The following is a 15,174-nucleotide window of genomic DNA, read 5'->3' on the forward strand; positions in this document are numbered from 1 at the left end:
TAACCCTCTTCTGTCTTGTTCACAAAGTACTGAGAGATTTTGGAAATAGGACCTGCTGCTCTTCTGGGCTCAGACCTGGGACGGGGAAGAGAGGAGGTTAGATGGCAGGCACGGCTTGTGCTTGGCTCCGTTTGACTAACTGGACTTCCTAAGGGCGCCCACAGCATCCCTTTCATTCACTCAGCATTTATTCCGTTCCCGTGTGCCTCCTGGCCATTGTGGCAGATGGAGGAAGATACAAAGTGGAGAAAAATCGAGTGGCTGCTTGGGTGAAGAGTCAGACGCTGTGTGACATCGGAGATGGTCTGTGGGATCGTAAAACAAGTGGTGCCTGGGGGAGCAGGGCTGGTCATGAATGTAAGGGGAGCATTGGCTTTGATCTTAGGCGTAGAAGGGAGAAGAGTGGTGAATGCCTCTAGCTTGGGTCCTAAGGCCTCTGGAACCTCGTCTGCCACTGCTCCATCTCTATTCCCGTGGCCACCACCCTCATAAAAGCCCTCATTTGTACCAATCTCAGCCGTTGCTGTAGGCTCCAACACCTGCCCCTATACATTCTTCCCTTGGTTCTCCCCCCACTTCCCCCTCAACCCTCCATGTGTCTTTGACACTACTTTCCTTCTGCGTGCTTCTTGGCATGTGATTAATGCTCAGAAAACCTTCAGTTTTTCCATCAGCTTGCTGAAAAAAGTTCAGATGCATTTGCTTGGTGTTCAGAGCTTTCACGACAGTGGGGTAGAAATGGATTCCAAAGGGAAGAAGTAGAGGTGTCAGGTGTTCAGCGTTACAAGCAAAGGAGGGGAAAGGAAAGCAGGATTGTTCATTGGGTGGGATGACAGTGCTCTTTGCAGGAGGAGAGACTGGAGACCTGGTTGTGTTTGTACACAGACTGAAAGAAGCCTCGGAGGGAGGATTTGCCAGGGCTCCATAGAAGAGAGGTGGTAGCATCCCAGCTCTGTTGGAGAGACACTTTTTGTGTCCCTGCATCGAGGAGGAGGCTGCTGCCTCGTCTCCCAGGGCCCCTGGGGCATGAGCCCTCAGTCACTGGGCTTGGGGACAGACCATTAACGCATTTAGGAGTTTTGTTTTTAATTGGGATTGTGGAATTATGGATTTCCAGTCCTCTAGTCCAGCTTCAGCATGGGGACAGTTGCCATTTTTGTGGCCTCTTAGGGTCACACTAGGGACAAGTGGTAAACAGTGCAGAGCCCAAACCGCCAGACCAGAGAGCCCTCGTGGGCCCTTGACGTGGACCCTCACATCCTTGTGGGGCATGTTCTTTGGCCCTTTGGGCTTTGAAGCTCGTAAAACCCTTTGGACCCTGGTGACCACCACGCACAGACAAACCAAAAGCTGTCGCGTGCTTGCACAGGCGAGGTGGGAATCCCCCTGTTGGTGCCTCTTGTCCTCGCCTCTTTCTTCTCCCTCCGCATGCTCCTCTCTTCCACTTCTCTTTGCTCCTCCGTCTCCTCCTCTCTCCCTTACCTCCTCGCGGGTTGTGGTCAGTGCGGACACGGTGGGGTCTGCAGCTTTTGTCCCCTCGTCACCGCCTGTACCTTTGGCCTGTTTCCTTGTATCTTCCAAATTCACCATGTTGTAGGAAAGCTTCCTGTGGAAGGCTGGGGACTCGTGATAGTAGGTGACTAGTTCTTCGGCTGCCTTTGGATATGTGGATTGTGTTCGACAGCAGGGTTTGCTTTCACTTTTGGTTTTTGGATTTTTGCTGTTAGGGAGTGGTTAGCCAGTTTGGAACTCCTCGGTCTCCTGTTGCCTTCCTTGTGCTTTCTGGCATTGTGCTTCTGTTTCCAGCATGGTTTTTGGTCATTGAGTTTCCCATATGGCTTCATCTTTATCATTAGCCAGAACTCCCCTTTCCTGTCCATTACAGTCATATTGAAGGCCCACGGAGTCTTCTCTGTCCAAGGATGCATCGGGCTTTATCTGGTGTTCCCCTTTCTCAATGATGTCGTCATAACTTGGTTTATTAAGATTTGTCAGTAATCATTTCTTTCTAACTGGTCCAAGTCAGGTTCAGAATAGCAGTTCCCTTCACTTCGTCTACCCTTTGGAGAATAAGTTGGGGAAGTACCAGCAGTCTGGATACTTACTTGCTGCAGATGTTTCAAAGATGCCTGTTGCCACTGTGGGAAGAAGAGTTCATATGCTCAGAGGAAAATTTATCCTATATATTGAGCTTATAAGACACCTTCAGGGCTTAGCTTTTTCTAAGATGAATTTCTTATCAAGAGACAGTAAGCCAAAGAACAGTAACCCTTATTGCATATTCTGATGAAATGACAGTTAAAATAGCTAGGACCTCCTTTGGCTCTCAGGAAAATCAAATTTGTCATTGGCCATTGTGTTGTTAGGTTATCAAAAGAAAGTCTGTGATCTTTAATAGCTTTGAAATGTGTTTAGGGGGTCTTTTGTGACTGTCCTTCTGTCTGGGTGTGTGTGTGGTGGAGGAAAGAGTCCCTCCTTTGTCTGATCCTACATAATATCTTATGAAACAATTGAACAGGGTCCCTCAAGGTGTGGTGTGGTACAACCCCATAACGAGTAAATGGAGTCTGACACTCTACTCTTTATTCAGTTGTGTGGGAGGTAAATGTAAAAAAATAAAATAAAATAAAGCTTTGGTGATGTTCAAGGAATATATGTAACAGTTGTGAACAATATAAGACCATATATAAAGAAAGGAGTGCTAGGTCATACCCTGTAAGCCTCAGTTACAGGTATTCAGAACAACAGTTTCAGGCTTCAAATTGAATCCATGAAGGTTGAGGGGATTTTGACCAGCCTGAAGGAGAACGTTTGAGGCAATGTGATGACATAAGTGAATACAGGAAGGTGGGGGTGGGATTCATGGGCCTGAGAGGAGAAATAAATATGGGACTTGATGGCTTAGGACCTGGAAAGCCTTCTCAAATTCTAAACGTATTCTCTGCCGGCAAAAGCACTTTTTATCTGCCAACAGAATGGAGCCACCTGTTGGATCCCCCCCACCCCAACACTCCCTTTCTAGGAAGATCACTGTGTCCTAGGGGTTCAGGCCTTTGCCCTCATGCTGTCCTTAGAGCAGAAGGATGTGAGGGAGTTTCTGAGTTTCTCTGGCCTCCAATTTTTGCTTCCCCGGGGCTGGAGAAGATAACCAAGGGAGACCAAGTCCTTTGGGAGGTGGCTAAGTCAGGTTTGTTTTAAATCTAATTTGTCTGATTGCCTAAACTGGTTACATGTTTTGGCTGTTTGTAGAGTAGATAACAGATACCCCTCTTTATAGGCATGAAGACCGCCATATTGCTTGACTTGATCTTTGCTCACTACAGAAGAGCCAGCAGGCATTTCTTATTTTAAAAAATCTTCCTTCCTCCTTCTTCGTTTTAGTGGCACATTGTGCTTCTTCAAGACAAATCATCTCGCACTGGAAGAATTGCACAAGGCACGACTGTCCCGTGTGTTTGCCCCTCAAGAATGCCGGGGATAAAAGAAATCAGCAATGTAAGCCATCCTCTCACTGCTTTTTGTTCATTGTCTACAATGTGTCATGAAGTCTGTAGCGTGGAATTCAGGAGGCCAGATGTTACAATTGTGATGTCTTGTGTACGGTCGCAGAAAGGAAAGTATCTGCCTTTCTAGGTTCGGCTCTCCTTTTCTTTCTTGTTTTTGAGTACTGTGATGTTGATCATTCTTGTTGGCGCCATAATAAAATTCAGAATCCTTATGTCTTCCCAGGGTTAAATAACGTGTTTGGTTCTCAAATCTAATATTGTTTTGTAAAATTGGAAAATATAGAAAAGAGGCTGTTGAAAGACATTGATAGAACAAGATAGGATACTCTTTTTTTTTCAATTATTTATTTATTTTTAGGGTGCTCTTTTTTTGAACATTTAAATTGTATATCCACCACGAGGATGTTTACCTCCTGCCCTTCCCAGCCACTAGCTGTTAAAATCTCTGTAAATCTTATCAGTGAGTTACACAATTTTTGGCTCAATTAAGGTCCTGAAAGAAACCTACTGACAGTTAACTGCGTAGTTCACATATCCCCACCTGGGTGCTGGTGTTTGTTGCGTCCACTTAGGTATACCATTTCCTTCACAAGAGGTTAGGTTTTTGAGGGCCTTTTACGATTTTAAAGTATGGTCAAGTGGAAAAGCCTTAATTTTTACTATCATGCCATCACTTTTTATCGGTGAGGCAACACGATAGAGTGGATAGAAAACTGCACTTAGAGCCAGGAAGACCCAAGTTCAAATCCTTCCTGTGACACTTACCAGCAGGCCCCAGAAACCCTGTGAGCTTCAGTGTTCTCCTTGGCCGATAATAGCTGATAGCGCTTAGGTCTCTGTCAGGATTGTTGAAGATCACATGAGCGCCACACACACTCTCGCACCCACCCCTCTCTTCCTTCTCTTATTTAGCAACCTCAGAGCATCCAGGTCCCAGTCACTTGATAATTGGTAAAAGTCATTTTGATCTGCCAGCAAATCAGAGGCTGATTTTCTTTTCCTTAGACCCCAACCTGTCTCAGTGCTTTTTGGGGGGAGGGGACAGGAAGGGTTGGCAGTTTTTTTTTTGTTGAAGAGGTGAAAGTAGAGTCCGCTGGCTCTGCAGCCCTAGGTATGACTTCCTTTTGATATGTTAATATGTTCTACTTCTTCCCCAGCAATATTGACCGGTGCTTCAGTGGGCATTGGAAATGCTGGTTCTGTAGGAGTGGGTCAGCAAACTGCTCCCAGCCTGAACCCTCCCAGCCAGATTGATCCCAGCTCCATAGAGCGGGCGTATGCAGCTCTCGGCTTGACCTACCAAGGAAACCAGATGCAGACCCAGCCGCAGGCTCCAGGGAAGAATCAGCAGCCGGGGCAGCCAGCCCAGGGCATGCGCCCCATGAACGCCTTGAGTAAGTTGCTGTACCCCTCACTGCATCTAATAGTCTTTTCAAATGCCTGGTGCCCTGGTCTGCATGTCAGCACCTCTGTCCTTGTCAAGTTTTGTGTGACCAAGTCAGTTCAGATAATCGTTGGCATGTATATATTTATGTATCCTGTTGTGGTAGAGAGGGAGGCCAGAGAATGGGGCAGGAGGTGGTCTCATATCCCAGTTGGGGGGTAAGATAATTGATGCTATAATTTTTATTGATAATGTTTTAACATCACCAAAATTTGTCTCATTACCCCTCTTCCTTTAACTTACCAGAGAGTTAAAAGGGAATAGAAAGAAAAGAGGAAAAGAGCAGTGGAGCTGTTTAATGTGTCAGAAAGTTCTGTAATGATGGGTGCGTGTGCCCCACTCTTGGCCTTCCCCCTCTGCTGGGGCGTAGAGGGGCTTCTCCTCTCCCCTCTTTGGAGCCAGGCTTGGTCCTTGTGGCATTGCGGTGTTTGCCTTGTTTTTTTAAATAGACTCTGAGAAATGTCTTCATTGTGTTCCCTTGTGATTAGTTTAAAGATTCAGAGTAGACCTTGCTGCCTCCCAGCAGCCAGCCCGGATGAACCAGCCAGTGAGCTGATTTCGCATCCTTCTCTCCCTCCCATATTCTGTTGCCATTTGTGAACAGGCTGTTAAATGCTTGGCTGCGCTCTTGACAGACTATCGTTATGCTTCTTCTAACAAAACTAGTTTGATTCAGTTTGACTGTGGAAATAGTCGTTTCTTTTCTAGGCCCTCGGGCTGCCTTTTCATTTTTGCTGTATGTCTCCATATGCTGCAGAGGGGTAAAACCTCCGAGGTCCTGGCTATCTCCAGCTGCCGCAGCTAAGACCAGAGGCTGGCTCGGAAACTCTCCGATGGGCCTTCCTTGGCACCAGAGGGGTTTGGCTTGGAGTCCAGGAGCTGGTTTTCACAGCCACATTTCAGTAGAATTGGTTTCCTCAGTGATCCTATGCAGTTTATTTTTTGCATTTTAAAACGTTACTCTGAGAAAAGGTACCAGGGATTCTGCAGACGGCCAGAGGGGTTCAGGACACAAAACAAGTGAAAAAACTCTTCCCTTTCTCATGTGTCGCCCATGTCCCTGAGGATTTAGCCATGGTTAGTTCCAGGCCCTTTCTCTGTGCAACCTGCTCTGACCTTGGTTGATTTTATGCCCCTTTGGGATCCTTGACACCTGATTTCTGCAATTTTATCCGAATTCTATTCTGATGGGCTAAAATGTAATTAGTTCCCAGACTATGAGCTCTTAAAAACGACTCTTGAAAGACATTTCTTACTGTTGAAACTAAGTGATTGTTAGCTATCCGGGGGGGGGGGGGGGTCGATCCTAAAGGCTGTTGCTGTAAGGGAGTCGTCCTTTTCAGCAAGCCTGATGCTTTGCACACATATGAAACATGAACAAATCCCAGTTTGCTGTGATCCCTTACCTTACTGAGATTTACTAAAGTTCATGTATTCATTTGAACAGTGGATCCTCCGAAGTGTGTCTAAAATGGGCTTTGGATTTAGACAAATCTTCAAGGGTACCACCCAAGGTTATCTGAAGCCTAGAGTTAGATGTGTCTCTTTTGTCAGAGTGGTAGAGCTTACCCGAGGAATGATACAAGGTACCACTCAATAGCTGACCCTTTGTCAATTCCAAAATAATTTTTCATGGTCTCTCTAGTTGCCAGCCTTCCACCCATCCTCCTCTCCCCCCTACTCCCACCCCGTCACATCCAAGGCAAGCATTCTTTCCCTCTTTCTCCCCTCATTCTTCACGGCTCTGTTGATTCTCAGCTGGGAGGAGCCTCAGAAGTTCTCATTTAACAGTTAAAGAAACTAAAGTCGTTCTTTTACTGGACTTGGCGTAAGGTCCCACAGGTGTTATAAGCAGGAGAAAGTGGATTTGACCGTAAGAAGTCTGCTTTTCGAGCCAAATGGGCCATGTTTCTGTTGACAAAGGACCTCCTGTGTCTTGTCCCTGTGCCTTTGCCTGGGCTCTCCTCCATGCCTGGAATGCACAGCGTCCCTTCCCTGATGATGTTGTCTTCTTCCTGGTCCCTCTCCCAAGCTACCTTCAGATATATTTACCTATGTAAAGTTGTCCTTCTGCTGTACATTTCCATATGTGCTTATTGTTTCCTGTATGATAAATAATGTAGGCTTGTTACAAGTAGGGATTGTTTAATCTTTGTGCATGGATCCAACTGGTATACCTAGATGCTTAGTAAGATCTCGTTGGTGGGTTGGCAGAGCTGGACCTAGAAAGGATCTGGACGGGGGTGGGGGGGGGAGGTTCGGGCAGCACCCCCCCCCCCCGCCCCTTCCCCAAACACAGAAGAGAGAGCAGCAAGCCAGAGAATTCTTCTCTAGGCTGTGGAGCTATCTCTAGATAAAGAACCAGGGGTGCACCTGCCTTGACGCTCAATTCTGAATTAAAGCCTCAGTTTCCTTATTCATCCTTAAATGGTGATAATTCCTGTGCAGCCCAAGAACCTGATTATATGGCTGTAAACTGTTTGTAGGAAGTACCTGATTTTTATTATCATCAGCAAAGGCTTAACTACCAGAGGTTCTTCTTAAGCCTTGGAGGTACTTTCACTCATTTGTTTTTTCTCCCCAGTTCTCTAGGAAGACTTGTTCTTTACTCTGTCCTTACAGCTTCTTGCGAGCTTGAAGTGAATGAGTCCTGTTGACCTCAGGCTTTTTTGTATCACGTGTCCGATGGGAGCCTCATTGTATTCAAGCTAAACCAGGAGGTCACTTGCCTTGTTTGTGTTACTGACTTTCTGCCTTTGGAAAGACCCTTCCTCTTGAGTGTCCACCAGGCACTGTTTAAGTGCGACAGACCTTTCCCTTGGCAGTCTGTCCTACACTTTTTACCCCTGCTGCTATCGCCTGAGAACAAACCGATGTTGGAGGGCAGTGTCTTTTTTCTCCCAAAGTGATCATATTTATAGCTGTTTCCAGTGCACACTGTTGGACTGTGAGCAGCCATGTCCCTTCTTTGAAGGAATGGCTGTGTGTACTGAGAAATTGTCTGTAAAAAATCTCTGCCCCAGTATTTAGAAAAGGGGCAGATGACCAAACAGAGAAAAAGCAAAGGTAACGAGCAATGCATTGGCCTCACGAGAAACACAGCGAACACTGGACAAGTCGAGTTTTAGTGAAATATTTTTAAGGCAACGTTACGATGGTATTTTGAGCACAAGGTGTTTTTAGTTACAGGGAAGCTAGCTTCCCGTGAAGGTTCCGGAAGCACTATTCAATTCATGCTGTGCTGGCTTATTCCCAGGTGCCAGTCCTATGGGGGTAAATGGAGGTGTCGGGGTTCAGCCTTCTAGTCTGCTTTCTGACCCGATGATGCACTCAGCCATGAATTCGCAAAAGTAAGTGTTTGGGCTCATGGTCTGGTTCTGATGTTTGTTGTTGATTGGTACTTCTGTGCATTACCTGGAGGGTTCCCTGGATTTGGGGGGTTTGATTTCCCTGCACCTGTTGAGACCAGTAATTAGATTAGGAGTTATTTAAGTATCCAGTTCAACCCAGTCCACACAGAATGGGATGACAAAGCTTAATGCTTTGCTGGATACCGTGAGCGACCTTGTTACAGTGACAGAAATGAGCCTGAGTTCACTTATTTGTTAAATTATGGGAAGGCACAACTTTCTATCCCAACTCTCAGACAGTTTTCATTTTTGTTTTTTTTTTTCTTTTTTTTTCTTATAAAGAGAAGATCCCACCTATTGTATTCTGTAAATGCTAGCACTCACCAGGAGAGCTCTTTGTCTTAAGTAGTGTCTTTTCCTCTTCCTTCTCCTGAGTGTAAGCTATTTTATTGATTCCTTTTTAAAGCCCAATGATAAATGAAAGTGCTGGAGCTGCCAACCTGGGGGCTCTGCCGGCAGCCAGCCAGCCAGCCAGTGCTGGAATTCGGAAGCAGTGGCATGAAGATATTACTCAGGATCTCCGAAATCATCTTGTTCACAAACTGTAAGTCGGTGGGCACGTCAGCTTCCTGACCGTGAGCACGGGCCCTTGCCTCAGCCTGGGGTTGCTCTGGGGCCTCACTTTCTTAATATTGCGTTTGTCTCGTGCCACTCACTGTGACTCCCAGATCTATAGCTATTTCAGTGACACTCAAGCTTTTGTATTACATACGTGCCTGTGGGACCAAAAAATCCTCTTGATGTGCCTCTTCTGCCACAAAGACATCAGTATCAGAAGAACAAGGGAGAAGAATTGTGTTATTTCTAATAACCTAACTATGTATATTTTGGTGAAAAAGCTGGATTTGTTTCAAAGTCAGAAAGACCTGAATTCAAATCCAGCCTCAGTTACTTACTAGCTATGTGACCCTGGGCAAGTCACTTAACTTCTGTTTGCCTCAGTTTCCTCATCTGTAAAACGAGCATTAGGAGGAAATGGCAAACCACTGTTTTGGTTTTGCCAAACCACCTTTGGCACGAGAACCCCAGACGGGGTCACAAAGAGTCGGACGTGACTGAAGACAACTAAACAGCTGCTCTGCTTCCCGTTTCTGCCCTCAGTGTCCAAGCCATATTCCCGACTCCCGATCCTGCTGCTCTCAAAGACAGGCGGATGGAGAACCTGGTTGCATACGCTCGGAAGGTGGAGGGGGACATGTATGAATCTGCAAATAGTCGAGTGAGTCTCCTGCCTCCCTCCCCCCCTTTTGCGGGATCTGTGGGGCAGCTTGCAGGAATTGGCCTCACTGTGTTAACGTATACACCTCCTCTTCTTTATGTGCATGCTAGATGCATCTTCTGTTAGCGGTTTGGTTTGTTTTCAGGTCCTCTAACCCCATGTGGAAGATGGGTCTGGTTTCCAAAGCTCCAAGTTTAGGTGCTAATATCCACATTGTGAAGCCAATTACTGAGTGTGTTTTTAAGAATTAAGAATCAGTGTGTCGCCATTTTGGTGGGAGAACTGCGCCCACCCATTGCTGGGAAGGAACGTGGGCCAAACTCCTACCCGTGGTCTGTGTCAGCCTGTCTAGACAGATCTAATAACTCTCTACTGGTACCAAATAACATTTTCTTTCTCTTTCTCAAATGATGAAAAGGCCGAGTACTACCACCTCCTTGCTGAAAAGATCTACAAGATCCAGAAAGAACTGGAGGAGAAACGCCGAACCAGGCTCCAAAAACAGAACCTGATGCCTACTGGCCCGGGCCTACCACCACCTTCCATGAATCAGGGGCCCAACCTGGGGCCCCCGCCGCCGCCAGCGATGGCTGCCAGTGAGTGCTGCTCTGGGGGTGTTTGGCTTTTTGGTGGCCAGGGCCTGCAGGCTGGGTATCCTTGAGTTTAGAGGCCGGCCTGGGCTTTTACAGAGCAGCTTCAGGAAGACCTTCGGTGATGGCAGCCCATGAGCTGTGTCTGTGCCTTGTGGGCAAGTGAGAACGCACTCACGTGTGGTAGAAAAACTTCTTGAAGGCTCCTCCCTTGAGAAGGAAAGGAATAGGGAAGTTGGAAGGTGAGTTAAGGCTGTCTGGGGCACTTCTACAGCTGGAGGCTGCACTGGCGGAGGTCAGCAGAAAGGTTATCAGAGCAGAGAAGGGAGTGTACTGACAGGACGTCACATGGGTAAAATCAACAGGCCTTGACAGCCTGGGTGAGAGAGAGGGGCCGAGGAATCAAGGCTGATTTCTAGGTGGCCAGCCTGGGTATGGGGGGGGGGCGCGCACATTGGCTGGTGTCTCCTCCTCTCCCCCCCCCCCCCACGCACTAGGGAAATTGGGAAAGGCAGAGGGTTTGGGGCAAGATGGCGAGTTCAGTTTTGGACGTGTTGAGTTTAAGTTGTCTAATAGGCATTTAGAGATGCAAGGCTGGACACCAGAATGATGAGGGCTAGATGAGAATCACTGGTCTGAGATAATAATTGCATCCATGGGAGCTGATGAAGCCACCAAGGAAATAGTTTAGAGGGAGAAAAGAGGGCTCAGGATGAGCAGGCATGACATGGATGAAGAGCCGGCAAAAGACCCTGAGATGGAGGCGTCAGGTAGGAAGGAGCTGAGAAGAGTGATTGACGCAGTCAGAGGCTGCAGAGGGGCCAAGAGGGATGAAGCCTAAGAAAAACACCGTTAGATTGGACATTGTAAATAATTTTGGTCAGAAGCCAGACCTCAGAGACCAGAGCAGGGTGGGAACCTGGGGGCTTGAGGCCACAAGTGGCCCTCTAGGTCCTCATGTGCTGCCTTTGCATCCAAATTTCATAGAACAAATACCCTTCATAAAAAGATTTGTTCTGTAAAACTTGATTCAGTCAAAAGGCTACACCCAAGGACCTAGAAGGCCACAAGTTCCCCACCCCTGGACTAAAGGGAGTGAAAGGGAAGGAAATGGAGCTACCTACTGTGTCACCTGTCAAGGAGTTTAGCCTTGGAGGGTTGGAGCCACCAGGTGATAGCCAGCAGGCATGGTTGGGCGGATTGGGGAGACCAGAGAACATTAGTGGGCAGCAGAGAGACAGTGGGGATGAGGGTGGTCAGATAGAGGAGACGGAATGGAATGGAATCCCTTGTGCAGCTAGAGGGATTAGCCTTGGCAGATGCCCTCAAGGCAAGGACCACAGCTGAGAGGGTAGGGATAGAACTGGTCACCAAGGTGGCAAGGAGGAGGTGAAAGTGCTGGGCAGCTAGGTGATGCAGTGGATAAAACTCCAGCCTTGGAGTCAGGGTGACCTGAGTTCACATCCAGCCTCAGGCACTTGACCCTTACTAGCTGTGTGACCCTGGGCAAGTCACTTAACACTGATTGCCTCACCCAAAAAAAAAAAAAGTGCAGGGTGACGTAGGAAAGAACTCTGCATGGTTAGGGGTCGGAGGTCAGCCTCGGGGATAAAAGGTAGCAAAGGAAAAGATGAAAACGGGTTGGTAAGCTCTGGAGTAGGCAATCCCGAGGTTACTATGGGAAAGGGGATGTGTGTGTTGGGGGGTAAGGAGAAGGGAAATAGGGAGACCCACAGTGGGGGGATAGGTTTCATTCAGTTGGGAATTCAAAATCACTGGGATAGAGGCAGGGCTTGTTCATGATTGAGGAGACTGCAGGTTGGCCACCATTGGCCGTTTTCAGTTAGGAAGCTCTGTAACCGGTCAGGGTTAAGGAGGAGGTTCAGGAGGTGGAGGGGGAATTGCCCTATGAATTAAGAAGTAAATTGATGAGAAACGGAAGGCTAGTACTTCTTTTCATTGAGAATTGTGGTTTTGCCCATTGTAATAGGGTCAGATTGCTTTGTGGGCAAGAGAGGGAAAAAAATTGGTTAGGATGAAGTTACTTTGATTTATAGCTCGTTGAAAAATCAGAATGCTGGTTAATAGATTGATGTTGACCTTTAAGGTAGTCTGAAATGGCTTTCCACAGGTCTCTTGGATAAAGACAAAGAATCATCTGGCCCTGTAGGAGAGCTAGCTGCTATTTTGCTGTTTAGCTGCTCTGATAAACCTTTCTGAATTTGGATTCTCAACAGCCAGAGATGATAGGTTAAAATTGATAAACTTTACATGGATGAATGAAAATGGGAACTCATCTTAAAGCATTTGTTAACAAACTAGGGCACAACATGGGGTGACTTTATTGTTTTTAAAAAATATAAATGCCCTTCTTAGTTCCACATGCAAAACTTTGGCCTCTTGCTCATTACAAGCTCAAGTTTCCAGTGCACCAGCACAAATACAGCGTCCAGGTCTGGAGAAGTGCTGATCCCACTCTCTTCCGTACACATGGGCCCCTAACTTGAGTGTATTCCTTACTTCTGGTCTCATTTTAAAGAGAAACATTTGAAAACTGGAGGGAAAAGCAGTGCAGGGGTTCTGCAAGCCATGACAGAATCCTGAGGGTGCTTACCCTGGGTGATTCTATGGGCCTCGCATAGTAGCTCTTTCCCGATATTGGAGGGTCTGAGCCATGCATAGGAAAGGATCGGGTCAGACCCACTGCAAGGGGAGAGGGAGGACAGGGAAAGCTTCCTTTCTGTGAGTGGGGAGTCAGGCTGAGATGCTCCATGTTGTAGAGGAAGGGTCCGACCCATTTCAGGGGGTTGGGGGGGGTGGAGTTGGAGTACATGAGTGAATGTCTAGTTCTTCTACATTTTAATTTCATTGATGTCCTTTGGCTTATAAATCTCCTATATAAGGAGAGCTTCCTTTTGATTAGAGTGTGATAAAGCATGAGATTATCACTGATCCATTCAGTCATTTGTTTCTCCGTATTTCAGCTAGGCGGTGATCCCGCCGCCGGTCTCTTTGGGGGCTGCTAGGTAGCACAGTGGGGAGAGCACCGGGCTAGGAATCAGGACGATTCCTCTTCCTGAGTTCAAATCTGCACTCAGACACTTAGTAGCTGTGTGACCCTGGTGAAGTCACTTTGCCCTGTCTGCCCCCATTGCCTCATCTTTACAATGTCCTGGAGAAGACAGTGGCAAACCCCAGAAGCCCCAGATGGGGTCGTGGAAAGTTAGACTGGCCCTACACCACGGAATAACAAGTGACCAACTGATTGGAAAATGAAGGCTGACTTACCGTGTAATGGATGAACACACATGTAGGTTACGTACACTGTAATTCCACTGGAGGAATTGGCTGGGTTCTACTGGGTCAGTTTCGGGGGACAGTTTGTTGTCGAATTGGGCTGTGCAGCACCTCGTCTAAGACCAAAGATTTTGAGGCTGACGGAGCCCCTAGAGGCCATCTGGTCTTTTTTGTGAGGCAATTGGGGGTCAAGTGGCTTGCCCAGGGTCACGCAGCTAGTAAGTGTCAAGCATCTGGTCTGAGGTCACATTTGAACTCAGGTCCTCCTGATTCCAGGGCCGGTGCTCTATCCACTGCACCGCCTAGCTGCCCCCATCTTGTCTTATGTCAAATGTTACTGATTTTTAATTATTCTGTTTTTTGACGTAAGATGTTTGCCTGATCTTGGATTTCTTCTCCCCGTAGATGGTCCTCTGCCAGACCCAACTATGATCCGTGCCAATGTTCCCAACCAGATGATGACTCGTATGCCTCCACAGGCAGGTACGTCAAAACAGGATCCAGTTCAGATGCAAAGTAATCTTAATGATCAAGAGTCTAATCCTGGCAGAAACTACCTCTATGCAGACTTCAGGTAGAAACCCAGAACCACCTGAATTCACATATCTCAAGCTATCGAAGTCTTAGGAAAGTAAAAAGTACGACTCACAATGAAGTGCTGTGTAACCTCCCCTTGAGGAATGCTGAGAATTAGGGGCAGCTCAGTGGTGCAGTGGATAGAGCACTGGCCCTGAAGTCGAGGACCTGAGTTCAAATCCGGCCTCAGACCAAACACTTGACACTTTCTAGCTGTGTGACCCTGGGCAAGTCACTTAACCCCAAATGCCTTTAAAAAAAATTTAAAAAAAAAAAGGAATACTGAGAATTACATGTTATAAAATGTCCTCTCACCCAACTGTAAAACATCTGTTCGTGAGCAAATTTCCTTAATTATTTTTTAAAGGTAGAGAATTTGTGCCTTGAAAAGTAACTCCATGACATGTGCTTCCTTGTGCACCTGCGTTACAGACACGTCTCTGTATTTTAAATAGGAATGAATCAGTTTGGCCAGATGAACATGCAGCTGCCATCCATTGGACCCAGGCAGACACCTCCTCTTCAGCACCCTGGACAGCTAGCCCAGGCTGGGCCCCATGAATCAGGTCAGCATTTTAGTCTTCATTTTCCATTGGTGTCTTACTGCTCTCTCTTTCCTCCCCCACCACGTTGTAAAACATGCCTTCCAAAAGGGGAAATGAGTCCTTCCTGCTTGTCTTCTTCCTTTTTTTATATAAAAAGGCTGGAGTGGAAGTGAGATCAGACTTTCGATGTGGAATTTGAAGGGAGGGTGGTGCCATGTCATGATTTCAGTGAATAGTATACTGGGCCTTGCGGTTTCACAGATTGGGGGTAGGTTGGGGGGTGGAGATTGCATCAGCCAAAGAGATGGGATTTTGTTGAGTCGGGGCAGTAGATAAGAAAATGCAGTATTCATGTGGAGTAATGCATGCATGAGAGTAGTTGTGCATGAATATATTCTTTGATTCTGCCTTTGGAACAGAAAGGTCATCTTATCGGTTGACCTACCTAGTGTAGTAGTGAGTGTTTGTGTTGTTAGGTGGGAAAATTGTGATGCCAACATCCAATGCTGCTGAATCTTCAGCTGATTTGCTCTCTCCTCCATTAATCAGTTCTGACGTTCAAGGAGGTATTTCCTACCTTCTTCCCT

The 15,174-nt window shown here is 46.9% G+C and overlaps 1 protein-coding gene across 1 annotated transcript in view; it reads left to right on the forward strand.

The window, feature by feature from the left end:
* Positions 1-15,174, forward strand: part of EP300 (EP300 lysine acetyltransferase) — an 81,455-nt gene that overhangs the window by 42,988 nt on the left and 23,293 nt on the right. Inside the window, 9 exon segments of the mRNA XM_020982691.2 lie at positions 3,382-3,495; positions 4,664-4,900; positions 8,207-8,300; positions 8,767-8,904; positions 9,462-9,579; positions 9,998-10,175; positions 13,872-13,949; positions 14,498-14,592; positions 14,594-14,608. Coding sequence (XP_020838350.1) covers positions 3,382-3,495; positions 4,664-4,900; positions 8,207-8,300; positions 8,767-8,904; positions 9,462-9,579; positions 9,998-10,175; positions 13,872-13,949; positions 14,498-14,592; positions 14,594-14,608 — 1,067 coding nt within the window.

Source organism: Phascolarctos cinereus, unplaced genomic scaffold (assembly GCF_003287225.1).
Source record: "Phascolarctos cinereus isolate Bilbo 61053 unplaced genomic scaffold, phaCin_HiC Scaffold_1;HRSCAF=81, whole genome shotgun sequence".
NCBI lineage: Eukaryota > Metazoa > Chordata > Mammalia > Diprotodontia > Phascolarctidae > Phascolarctos > Phascolarctos cinereus.